Source organism: Molossus molossus, unplaced genomic scaffold (genome assembly GCF_014108415.1).
Source record: "Molossus molossus isolate mMolMol1 unplaced genomic scaffold, mMolMol1.p scaffold_m16_p_11, whole genome shotgun sequence".
In the NCBI taxonomy this organism is placed as follows: Eukaryota; Metazoa; Chordata; class Mammalia; order Chiroptera; family Molossidae; genus Molossus; species Molossus molossus.
The window spans coordinates 19,458,152-19,471,536 of NW_023425346.1; the positions used below are offsets into that span (position 1 = coordinate 19,458,152).

At 36.0% G+C, this 13,385-nt stretch overlaps 1 protein-coding gene across 10 annotated transcripts in view; it reads left to right on the forward strand.

The window, feature by feature from the left end:
- The window catches only part of R3HDM1 (R3H domain containing 1), a 210,546-nt gene that overhangs the window by 75,313 nt on the left and 121,848 nt on the right, over positions 1 to 13,385 (forward strand). For 9 of the 10 annotated variants that reach the window (XM_036253690.1, XM_036253695.1, XM_036253689.1 and 6 more), the window contains exons 2-3: positions 1,930 to 2,138; positions 3,756 to 3,966. In XM_036253690.1, coding sequence (XP_036109583.1) covers positions 3,796 to 3,966 — 171 coding nt within the window. In that variant the 5' untranslated portion in view covers positions 1,930 to 2,138; positions 3,756 to 3,795. Of the gene's footprint in view, positions 1 to 1,929; positions 2,139 to 3,755; positions 3,967 to 13,385 lie in introns of those variants that run through there. The other variant, XM_036253700.1, reaches the window with a different exon arrangement.

Genomic DNA, 13,385 nt, shown 5'->3' on the forward strand with positions numbered 1-13,385 from the left:
TGTTATGGGAGCTCCTTTGTAGGTAACTAACTGCTTTTCCTTTGCTGCTTTTAAAGTTCTCTTTTTGTCTTTAACCTTTTGCATTTTGATTATGATGTGTCTTGGTGTGGGCTTCTTTGGGTTCATCTTGTTTGGAACTCTTGGCTTCTTGGACTTGTATGTCTGTTTCCTTCACCAAGCTGGGGAAGCATTCTGTCGTTATTGTTTCAAATAGGTTTTCAATTTCTGGCTTTCTGACTTCTCCTTCTGGCACCCCATGATGCAAATGTTGGTACACTGAAAGTTGTCCCAGAAGCTCCTTACACTATCCTCATTTTTTTGGATTCTTTTTTCTTTTTACTATTCTTATTGGTGTGTTTTGCTTCCTTATATTCCAAATCGATGGTTTGCTTCTTGGCTTTGCCTACTCTACTATTGATTCTCTGCAAATTATTTCAGTTATTGCATCTTTCATTTCTGATTGGTCCTTTTTTATGCTCTTGAGGTTCTCACTAAGTTTCTTCATGTTCTCACTAAGTTCATTGTGCATTCTTATAACCAGTGTTTTGAACTCTGCATCTGTTAGATTGCTAATCTCGATTTCATTTAGTTCTTTTCCTGGAATTTTGTTCTGTTCTTTCATTTGGGACATGTTTCTTTGTCTCCTCGTGTTGGCTGCCTTCCTGTGTTTGTTTCTTTGTATTAGGTAGAGTTGCTATACCTCCCTGTTATCCTCAGCTGGGCCCACTAGGTGCACCCCTTGTGTGCACTGTACCCTTTATTGTTGGAATTATGTCTTGATTGCAGTCTCGATGTGGCTTCTTTAATTTCGTGGTTGTAGGACTTCCATTCAGCTTGATTTCAGGCAGTTCTGAATGACGGTTGTTGTGTAGTTTAGTTGTAATTTTGATGTGGTTGTGGGAGGAGGTTAGTATTGTGTTTACCTTTGTCGCCATCTTGACCGGAAGCTGGGTATTGGACCTTTTCGTGATCACTTTGTAAGAGATATAAATGTCAAATCACTGTAGTATACCTGAAACTAATATAATATTGTATGTCAACTGTACTTTAATTCAAAAGAACTTTACAAAGATTTCAGAATGAAAACTGGACATGGGGGGAGAGGGGGAAGCTGATGAAAACAGAGAATTGATCTTTCTGGAAGGCATTGATCTTTCAGATGCCTTTAAAAATAGTCATTCCATCCTTTAGAAACATTTGCTTTTAACAGACAATGTGGGTTTCCTTGAAAATGTTAAATGGCTTATTATAGCCCTGTATTCTTTTGAAAGTCAAGAGTGTGATTCTTCAAAATTATACCCTTCTCTTAATTCTAAGGAGTTATAGCTCTGGAAGAAAACTCTAAAAGTCATAGTTCTTGGAGTCAGATCATCCTAGTTGTGATCTTGGGCAAGCCTTTTTTTTTTCTTTTTCTTTATTGCTTTTAGAGAGACAAGAAGGGAGAAAGAGAGAGAGAAACATCAATGAGAGAAGACATCGATTGGCTACCTCCTGGATGCCACCTACTGGGGATTTGGCCCACAACCTGGGCATGTGCCCTGAGCAGAAATCAAACAAATGACCTCTTGGTGCATGGGTCATCACTCAACCACTGAGCCACACCGGCCAGGCATCTTTTTTTGTTCTTTATAAGTGAAGTAATATCTCCCTTACAACACTGACCACATAGTAGGTACTTATTATATGTTAATTATCTGCTATCTTCTCCCTTCTGTTTTTACTGTTAAACTCTCTAGGTGGCCTCAGTGACTTATCCATACTCACAAAATCAATACATGTTAGAATTCGTTGAAACTAAGTGTTCTGACTGTTGTGTAGGACAAGAAAATAATATCACCAATAGTAATATCTTTAATTTTCAAATTACTGTATAATATTCCATTTCACTGGGATATTTTATTAAAATGTTTTCTTTTATTTCAATTTTAGGCCGGTGAAAGGTATGAAATATTTGATCCACGACAGTTCATTTCAGTCCAGGAATCTACAGTGGTGACAAGGACATGGGACTCCTCCTGCCAGATTCCAGATGGTTCAATACAATTGACATCCTGGCTGACAACTGTGAAAAAGAACCTTGGATTATTTTATTTTATTTTTGTGGGACACCACATTCCAAAATCCATAAAACACATCAGGTAACCTTTCCTGTCACTTGAGAAAAACACATCCCTTTTTCTTTCAAAATCTTACATATAAATAGCAAGGAGCCAGAGTATTTTAAGTAACCCTCTCCTCATTAGTAAGCCTATTGTTTTGAGAATGAAACATTTAACCTTGGTATGGAATATAATCTAGGATGACATGTTTTTTATTCAGTTGAGTCTACCTGTGACTTCAGAATTTATTTTTTCTATCTTTTTTGTTGTTGTTAATCCTCACCCAAGGATATTTTTTGATTGATTTTTAGATAGACTAGAAGGGAGGGAGAGAGAGAGAGAGAGAGAAACATGGATGTGAAACAGACATTACTTGGTTGCTCCTGCACGACCCTAACCAGGGCCAGGGATAGAACCTGCAACCCAGGTACGTGCCCTTGAATAGGAATCAAACCCATGACCCTTCAATCTACATGTTGACTCTCTAACCACTGAGAAAAACTGGCCCGGATGCTCTCTTTTTAAAAACTTTTCAGATGTATTTACCCCTTCAAGAATTTATCATGAAATTTCCATAAATACAGAAAAGTAGAAAGAATTTTACAGTGAGCAACCACATAACCTCTCTTAGATTCTACCATTAACATTTTATCATACTTTAACCTATACCTGTCCATCTGTAGCCATTCCTCTATCTAGCCATCAATTTATCTTAATTTTTTTTTTGATGCATTTCAAAATAAGTTGTTCTTGTTCTCACCACAAAAGTAATTACAATTATATGAGTTGATGGATTATGGTAATCATTTAGTGATATATGTATCCAGACATCATGGCATACACCTTAAACCTACACATGATTATAAAGCTAGAAAGGAAATGTTTACATCAACTTCTGCTCTTCAGGTTCACATTTTCTAAAGTGACAGCTATCTCTGATACCTTTCTATTTGATATTCAATAATATCAAAGTCCCCATTGTTTTCTTAAACTTGCTAAAAACATAAAATATATTGGTATCCTATGTATTTGCTCTCCTATGGAGTCCATATACTAGACTATCTGGTAATATGTCTTATTCACTGAATCACATGTCAGGAGAGTTTTAAATACTTGATTCATAAAGCCAAACAGTTATTAATCCAGATCTACAATTGTGTTTTCTATAAAATGTTAATGTTTATTTTTTAAATTATTTTCTTTCAGAATTTCAGGGTAATTTAACAAATTTGAAATTTTGGAAATCTAGATAAAAGCTATGATAGGAAAGAAAATATGTTTCTCACAAGATGATACTTATAATATCCCTTTATAAAATAAAGTTTCTAATGTTATCTAAATATACATCTATTATACCCTAGCCATTGCTTCTCATCTCAATGTGGTTCATGTTTCTTAACAAGTTTCACAAGTTGTCTGTACATTAGAATCACCTCATACCCTTATTGTAGTTCTTCTCGTATTATGATTTTTTTTTTTAATTTGGATCGGTCTGCCACTAAACTGTATATTCCTTGAAAGCAAGAATTTTTCTTCCATCTGAGAATACACAGCATTATTTCTGGAACACAGAAAGTACTAAGTCAACAGTATGTGGTAACTAAATGTAAGAAATGTTTCAAACTAAATTACATTTTTTTTTTCTTTTTTGCTAAGGCTTCAAGTTCCCTGTAGAATTCTAAAGTAACCTTTGCTGATGAGGATGTCTGATACTGTTACTGTAAAAAATGAAACTGAAACAATGAAGGATTTGGAGGCAGAAGTGAAAGATACAAACAGAGTTGAAAATCTTACCAAATCAGAGAATTATGGGAAGATTTTGGAAGAGAAGAATGAACATTGTATTGACAACAATATTGATTTTCAGGTAAAAAGGATTTTTCTCTCTGGCTAAAAATACTGAATATTCAATATATAATTATTCTCAATACAAACCCCACTTTCAGAATTCTAAAAGGATAAGTTAACCCATTGGAATATGCTTATCAGCCAAGTTTTCAGCCATCTGGATTAGCTTGTTGAGTCTAGCTCTTTGATTTGTTGTGTTATGTAATATAATTCTTTTTATTTCTATGTGGCCAATATGTTTTCTATTGGCTTCCTGCTTTTTTATTCTACTCTGCACCTTATCAGTATTGTGAGAGTTCAGAATTTAACCTAAGAGCTCTTACAGGATAGAAGAATAGAGAGATGGAAACTGCAGTTCTTTTGCAAAAACAGCCTTCAAGGGAAACAATCAACCATGACTGAGAAATAAAAGATTGGAGAGGGGAAAAAATGTCACTTAAGGCTAGAACTAACCACTGACAAGGCTTTTAATTCCAGGCATAGAATGAAATTGAGGACTTGGTCAACAGATTCAAGATAGATAAAAGTCATTTCAAGTAGTACTTAACAGTATTTAGTTCTAAGTGTTCCATCAAAGGGCCAGCAATTTTAAAACAGAATTTATTAAAACTCTATTGTGTTTTATTTTTTAATATCTCATGATTTGTGAGTTGGAAAATGGAATAGGGCTTGGCTGAGTACATTTTCTATTATACAAGGAATAAAAAAAAAAGGCCCTCACTAATATTTAACTGGTGGATGGGCTGGCCTAGAAGGTCCAAAACTGGTTCACTGGAATATCTGGCACTTTGGTGTGAATGGCTGGAATATCGGCTAGCTGAAGCTTGGAACACCTACCTGTAGTCCCTCCAGCATGCAGGCCCCAGGGTAGTCAGATTTATGGTGACTCAGGGATCCCAGAAAGAATGGTAAAATAGCCAAGCAAAGCTGCAAGGTCTCTTTTGACTAGGCTCAAAAGTCCCAGAATGCCACTTCCACTGTTGTCTTTTGATGATACCTGTCAATAGGAAAGACCTTTTATCTACTACAAAAAGGTGTCATAAAATACTGTCTTTAACGCTTCTGTTTTAGTTTAACCCTATGAATAAAGAATTCTGCTTCTGACAGAAATATTCCATCATTCTTTCTATATCCTAAAGACCTTGAGAGCTCTGTGCTAAAAATTATGCCTTCATTTTTTTATGATAAATAAAGAAGGCTCTTTTTGAAGGTTATTTTCTTCATTCAGTCAGTAATTTTTTTATTCCCCGTTATGTGCCAGAAATGTGTTTAAAAATGATAGTAATTCATATGCCTATAAAAAAGCATTTAGGCTCCACTGGTTAAGTAGAGTCAGGTGGTAATTATCTAAAAAATTAGGAGCAATGTATATTTTTTTCTAGTCATTTTTAATAATAGCACTTTTTAAAACAAAAAAATTGCCATGCCTGTAAGTCAGTATACTCAATGATGGCAGCATGCCAGAATCCTGATTAAATCAGAGAAAATCTGCTAAAATTCTATTGCATTCGTGTTTGAAATACTAAAAGATTTTCTTTTAGTCTCTTTTCTATACATAATGTTCATTCTTCCAGGTTATGCTTATGAAACAATCGATTAACTTGGATTATTGCATTTCCTACCATGTCTATTGTGTTGCTCTTGCCAATAAGTACAAAAATGTTCTGATAACCACTATCAGATGGACCACTATAGTATGGCCCAGTTGTTCATACTATTGGAAGATTTCATGCATTTTCCACTTACTGAAAACCTGTTCTATGCCCAAGGAAATACTGTAGTAAGCAAAAATAGGCATGGTCTCTGACATCACTTTTGTATAGCATGGTGACTATAAAGATTGGAAGGAGGAACAGAGAATACGAGAATTCATTTCATGTTAATCCATTGGATGGTATATGCATGGTTTATTCAAATGTTTATTAAGAATAATATGGTATGAGGGACTATTTACCTGCTTGGAGCTTTATGAGGTCCAAGATGCCTCCGTGCCAGGTGTCTGCCAAGGGGCTTAGAGTTGAAATAACTTACACCGAAGACATTTAAGTAATGAATATTAGTAAATAAAACTAGAAGAAAAATTTTCTAATATAATGTAAAATGAAGTCAGTTGAAGTCACCTTTCAACCTACTATGGAGGACCTATTTTGAAATATCTTTTTTCTAACATACCACCAGGTATTTCATCTTTCTTTGGTACCTCTAAGATACTGCCTTAAAGTTTAATTTTAACTAGGAACTATTATTTTTATTCAAATTTAGATGTGTGTGCCAATTAATGTAGGTTTCCTAATAAGAATTTTGAATAAACCAAGTATTTCTTCTGTCATTCCTGCAAGTCAGCTGCTGTGAATATAATTTATGTCTATTGTCTTGCTTCATCATAGTAATATTTAAAGTGACTTAGGCTAATGGAAGTGTTTTCCTAAAGAGCCATCCATTTTCAAGTCTTAATTTACTGACCATCCCTTTAGAAAAACTTATTTTTAAATGAGCGGTTATCATAGCTTCTTTTATACTGTGAAGAAATCTTCTTTTCTGCTATCTGTTAAGGATAGCATTTACATTTAAAAAATAAATTTCTTCTCACTCGCCGGTTTGGCTCAGCGGTTAGAGCGTCGGCCTGCGGTCCTGAGAGACCCGGGTTCGGTTCCTGCTAAGGGCACGTACCTCGGCTGCAGTTTGTCCCCGGCCCTGGTCGGTTGTGCGGGTGGCAGCCACTCGATGTGTTCCTTTCACATCGATGTTTCTCTCTCTCTCTCTGTTTCTCTCTCTCCCTCCCACTCTACCTGAACAAAAAATGGAAAAATGTCCTCGGGTGAGGATAAATAAATAAATAAATTTGTTCAAACTAGAGAGAGGCCAGCAAATATTAGACATCACCTTTGATGGTTTCATCTGGAGGTTATCTCATAGAACTCCTTGACCATTTTATTTATAAATAATTCTGTGTGCCCTGGCCAGATTGCTAAGTGGTTAGAGCATCGACCTACAGTCCAGAGAAACCAGGGTTCAGTTCCAGCTAAGGGCATGTACCTTGGTTGCAGTTTGTCCCCAGCCCTGGTTGGTCGTGCTGGTGGCAGCCACTTCATGTGTCCCTTTCACGTCAATGCTTCTCTCTCTCTTTCCTACTCTATCTGAACAAAAAATGGAAAAATGTCCTTGGGTGAGGATTAAAAACAAATAATAATAATTCTGTATAATGCTTTTTTTTTTGGTACATGCCCCTAGCGGGAACCGAACCCAGGACTCTCTGGTCCTCAGGCCGACGCTCTCACCGCTGAGCCAAACCGGCCAGGGCAATAATTCTGTGTAAAGCTTTATTCTTTAAAAAATATTGGATGTCTTTTATATATGTTTTAGGACTACTTTTTAAAGAATTTCTTAACCTGTTAACCGAGCGGGACGTATAAATACGTCAAACGTTGCATACAGTAAAAAGGGAATTCCCCGGTTAACAGGTTAAGAATACTTTAGAGCTGTTTTAAGCACTGTGTGTGTTAATGTCAAGAAGTTAACTTTCACAATAATTGCTATGAAGTTGTTCTAAAGGTTGATGATGGTCTCAAGTAATTGTGAAAAGAGTTTTTGCTTAGTAACTTTTTTACTGCCACACACTAATTCAATTGCAAAAATTATATGTTAGATTTTTTACAGTCATTAAGTATTTGGAATTTTGGGATGGTGAGGTATCAGATTTCTAAATCCAGAAAAAAATTAATATGGTAGACTACTACTGATTTTTATCCTCACCTGAGGACATTTTTTTTTCCATTTGTTGTTCAGATAGAGTAGGAGGGAGAGAGAGGAGAGAGAGAGAGAGAGAGAGAGAGAGAGAGAGAGAAACATCGACGTGAAAGGGACACATCGAGTGGCTGCCACCCACACGACCAACCAGGGCCAGGGACAAACTGCAACTGAGGTACATGCCCTTAGTGGGAACTGAACTGAGGTCTCTCTGGACCGCAGGCCGACGCTCCAACCGCTGAGCCAAACCAGCCAGGGCCTGGTTTTTACTATAGGAAAAATGGGGCAGGTTGCTTTGTTTCCCTTTGTATAACTTATTTATATGGCCTCTATTGCTGGATTTTCCTCAGGGAGAGATTTCTCAGATTAAATTTAAGTGAATTACTTGTGTTGGTTTTTACTGTCATTTAGCTGAAATATAAAATTAGGAATCTTGTATTCTGCTTACTTATTAAAGATTCAAACTCAACTTTCCCATTGTTTTACATTTGTATCTTTATACTTGATGCATACTTTGTCTAGGGATTTTCATCTGTACATATGAGCATATAGACATGAATCAAAACATATTTTGGAAAAGTTCAAACAACAATCCCTCTTCCCACTAACTATTGAACAATAGGATGACCAGTCCAAATTGTGTTGGTAACCCTTGTTGTGGAGGGGGAAAGAACCGATTTTTGTTAACTGGGCTTTATGTGTCAGGATGTATGGACAGCTTCTGATATATATGAGTGAATTTTCCATATAAGTAATCAGTTGAAGCACGTGTTTAGTATATTCTCAGTTTCTGCGATAAGCCCTTTGATAATTAAGGTGAGACTTTCACAAAATCTTACGTCCCCCAAGTTCTTTTGCATTTCTTTAAAAGGGGTAAGAAAGCAATGGCTATACAATATTATCAGAAAAACTCAGGGTACCAGCCACATTTCTCCAGCAGTGAGGTAAATAGGCATCAAAGTTCTTAATTGATGAAACCTGCGAAGAAGGTTCTGTTTAAAGGGTTCAATAAAAGTCTGTCTATATAAAATGATTCAAATCTTAACTATTTTCCTATTTGTCTAACAGATAAAAATGATGTATGTAATATACCTGGTACACAGTTAGAACCCAACAATGGTAGATGCTATTAATAATATATCACTGCCCTGGCTGGGTGACTCAGTTGGTTAGAACATTGTCCTGTACACCAAAGGGTTGTGGGTTCAATTCCCAGTCAGGACACATACCTAGGTTTCGGGTTCAACAGGATGCATATGGAAGGCAACTGATGGATGTTTCTCTCACACATTGATGTCTCCCTCTCTCCCTCTCTCCCTCCCTCCCTTTGTCCCTCCCTCCCTTCTTTCTCTCTACAATCAATAAACATATATCCTTGGGTGTAGATTTAATAATAATATAATGCTACTTATAAATATTTATAAATATCTTATTATTAGCAGTAGCACAACTGTATGGCTCCTCCAGTTGGTCTTTTTATTATCATGCAACATAGATTTTTTCTTTGGCAGTAAAATAAAAGGTAAAAATTATTTGTTTACATAAGCTCCCCCAACCTGTAATGCAATAGTTTTTGTTCTTTGTATTAAGTTCCCTATCTGTATATTATACTTTTGTAACATTCAATGAGTTTAACTTTTTTAAAAACCCACTATCTCAACTCAGAAAACTGTTATTTTTCTGTTATTCCAGTGGAAATTATCAACCTGGCCTGTGTTGTTTTCACTGCTCCTGACCTTTAGCTTGACATTTAACACTTCAATACATTATCTTCTTCCACATAATTTACTATTAGTCCTTAAATGTTATCTTGAAAAATAGTGAGAATTAGCAAGCTCTTCAAGGTGTATTAAGGGTCTTAGTTTAAAGGTGTCAACTGTTACATTTTATCTTGTTCATAATAATTACAATGACAATTGATCCTCTTTTTAAAGTAAGTTAGATTTCCTATTAATTGAGTGATATTTTGTATCCTATCATACAGTGCAACTCAAGGATTATTGTTATTTCTTAGCAATACAATACATTTTATAGTTTATGAAAGCAGTACTTTTGTTTGTCTTTCATATGGTCATAAAGAAATGTTAAATAAATCTTAGCAGAAACAAGATAGGCAAAAAAAATTACTGAAAATGTTAGATCGAAGAGATATTATGATAAGCAAGGAAACATTAGAAAACAAAACTATATATCAACCCTTTATGAAGTGTACTACATAGATTTCTTTATTATTTCTTTTGTTACTAGTTTTAAAGCTCTTTGGTTTGGAGTAGTAATTAAGATAGAAATAGTCTTTTGAGGATTCTTTCTGATTCATATTCTGAAATACATTTTAAATCTGTTTAAAGTTCCTTTACTGTAAACAAAAGACCAAAGTACTGAAATCATTAACCATGTTTATTTCTCTTTGCTCTCAGATCTACAAGGCAGTACATTTTAAAAGTCTATGTTGCTATGGCTGGTTTGGCTCAACGGTTAGAGCGTTGGCCCGCGGACTCGAGAGTCCCGGGTTCAGTTTCCACTAAGGGCACGTACCTCAGTTGCAGTTTATCCCCGGCCCCGGTTGGGGTCGTGTGGGTGGCAGCCACTTTCTCTCTTTTTCCCTCTCTCCCTCCCGTTCCATTTGAAGATAAATGCATAATAAAATAAAAAGTTTATGTTTATTGTAATATTATACCTTAACCATTTATTATTGAACTTCAGTTTTTCTCCAAGCTAGAAGCAAGTAGTAGTTCTGACAATATATTAATATCAGTTTCAAACTGAAATTCCGTTAAGGACGTTTCATGTTCTGGACCTATTTATTGGCCTAATTCTTGTCCTTTATCTCAGTATCAAACAATGTAAATTATAAATTGGGGGCTTTGTCCCTAAACTTTCTAAATTCTCATTTAATTAGTATCTTTCTAGCATAATAAATGTTTGTTAGACAAGCTGCTAAATTGTTACTTTGACAGTGAAATTCTGTTAAAAGTCAAAAGCAATACAGTAAAGAAAAATCAGTGAATCTAAAAGTCGGTTCTTTGAGAAAATAAACAAAGGTGACAGACCTTCACATAGATGGACTAAAAAATATAGACTCAAGTTACTAAAATAAGAAATGAAAGTGGGGACATTACTACCAATTTTGAAAAATAAAAGGGATTATAAGAGGGTACGATGAACGAGTATATACCAAAAAAAAAAATGGCTATCTAGATGAAATGTACAAATTTCTAGAAACACAAAACCTAACCAGACTAAATCGTGAAGAAAGAGATAATAGACTTATAACTAGTACAGAGGTTGAAGCAGTACTAAAAAAAATCTTTCAACAGAGGAAAGCCCTAGCTCTCTCATGGCTTCACAAGTGAATTCTACCAAAGAACTAATACCAACTTTTCTCAAATATTTAAAAAAACATTAAAGAGGAAGGAACAATTCCTAATTCATTCTTTGTGGCCAGCATTACCCAGATACCAAATCCAAACAAAGATTCTACAAGAAAACTGTATAAACTAATAGCCCTTTTGACCAGTGATGCAAAAATCTTCCACAAAACACTAGCAAACCAAATTCAGCAGCATTTTTTGTTGTTGTTAATCCTCACCTGAGGATTTTTAGATAGAGTGCAAAGAAGGGAGAGAGAGACATCGATGTAGGAGAGTCCCGTACGACCCCAACCGGGGCCGGATATTGAACCTGTAACCTAGCTACATGCCTTTGACCAGGAATCGAACCTGAGACCCTTCAGTTCATGGGCGGGTGCTCTGACCACTGAGCCTAACCAGCCAGGGCTAAAGTCAGCAGCATATTAAAAGGATTGTACACCGTGACCAAGTGGGATTTATTCCTGGAATATAAGGGAGGTTCAACATATGAAAATAGATCAATGAAATACATATTAAGAAAATAAATGGGGGAAAATACATCTGATTGGCTCAATTGATGCAGAAAAAGCATTTCACAAAACCCAACACTCTTTTATGATCAAAACACTCATAAAACTAGGAATAGAAGGGAATTACGTCAACATAATAAAAGCCATATATGAAAAATGTACATTCAACATTATACTCAATGATGAGAGACTAAAAGCCTTTCCTCTAAGACCAAGAACAAAGCGAGGATGCCTGCTTTCACCACTTCTATTTAACACAGTACTGAAAATTCTAGCCAGAGCAATTAAGCAAGCAAAAGAAAAGGCATCCAAATTGGAAAGGAAGTAAAATTACCTTTTTTTTTCCTGCAAATGACAGTCTAATGTGTAGAAAACCCTAAAGAGTCCACAAAAATACTGTTAGAACTAATAAACGAATATAGTAAAGTACAGGATATAGAGTCAACATGCAAAAAAAAATTTGCATTTCTATACAACAGTGCACAATCTGAAAAGGAAATTAGAAGAGCAATACCATTTACAGTAGTATCTAAAAGAAGAAAATGCTTAGGAGTTAACTTAATCAAGGAGGTGAAAGACTTGTATAATAAAAATTATAAAACATTGCTGAAAGAAATTAAAGACGGCATAACTAGACAATAACACATCCCATGTTCATGGGTTGGAGCACTTGCTATTGTTAAATGCCAATATTACCCAAAGAAATCTACAGATTAAATAAATTCCCTATCAAAATCAAAATGACATTTTTTGCAGAAATAGAAAATCCCATTCTAAAATTCATGTGGAATCCCAAGTGACCTGGAGTAGCCAAAACGGTCTGGAAGAAGAACAAAACTGGAGGAGTCACACTTCCCAATTTCAAAACTTACTACAAAGCTACAGTAAGCAAAACAGGTGTGGTGCTAGCATAAAGACAGACATACAGACCAATGGAATAGAATAGAGAGCTCAGAAATAAACCCATGCTTAGATGGTCAAATGAAATTTGATAAGGGTGTCAAGACCATGGAGAAAGGACACTCTATTCAATAACTGGTGCTGGGAAAACTCTATATCCATATGCAAAAGACTGAAGTTGCACTCTTACCTGGCACCATCTACAAAATTTAACAGAAAATTAATCAGAAACCTAAGCATAAGAACGCAAATAAAAGTCTTAGAAGAAAATATGGGAGAAATTTTATGATATTGGATTTGGCAGTGATCTTAGATGTGACACCAAAGGAGCCAGTCAGGAAGGCTTTCTCAGTCCCCAGCCCCACCCCCAAGGCACTCCTACCTCCCAAGAGTATCTCCTGTAAATTCACCCAAGAGGGAAGAAGCCAAGGAGTCAGAGCTGTGAGAGCCATTTAAAGTTGACAACTTTAAGAAAGGCAAAGGTGGAAGACTGCAGAACCACAAAACAGATTAAAGAAGGTGTGGGGTGAGACCACCAAAATTCTGCATCTCAGCAAGCTCGCAAGTGACACCAGTGTTGCCCGTAAACAGGCCTATGGGCAGTACTTTGAACAGTGAGCATATAAAAAATGTATGTAGCAGTACTGGTGAAGGAAAACAACCGTTAAGCTGTGGAAGCTACTCTAATCAAATGATTAAGGAAACTGGACTCCCTGCCCCTTGGCTGTTTTCCAAGAGCACAGTCCCTCTGTGACATGCAGAAACATACAACCCAGAGCAGTGACAGGCTGTTCCTGGCCCCACAGACAATGGAAAAAAGCCACTGAGCTAGTTCACTTTTACCAGAGAGGGACTGTGGCATTTCCAAGAAAAGAGTCAACACCAGTGTCTGAGGCCTGACCATCAGTAAG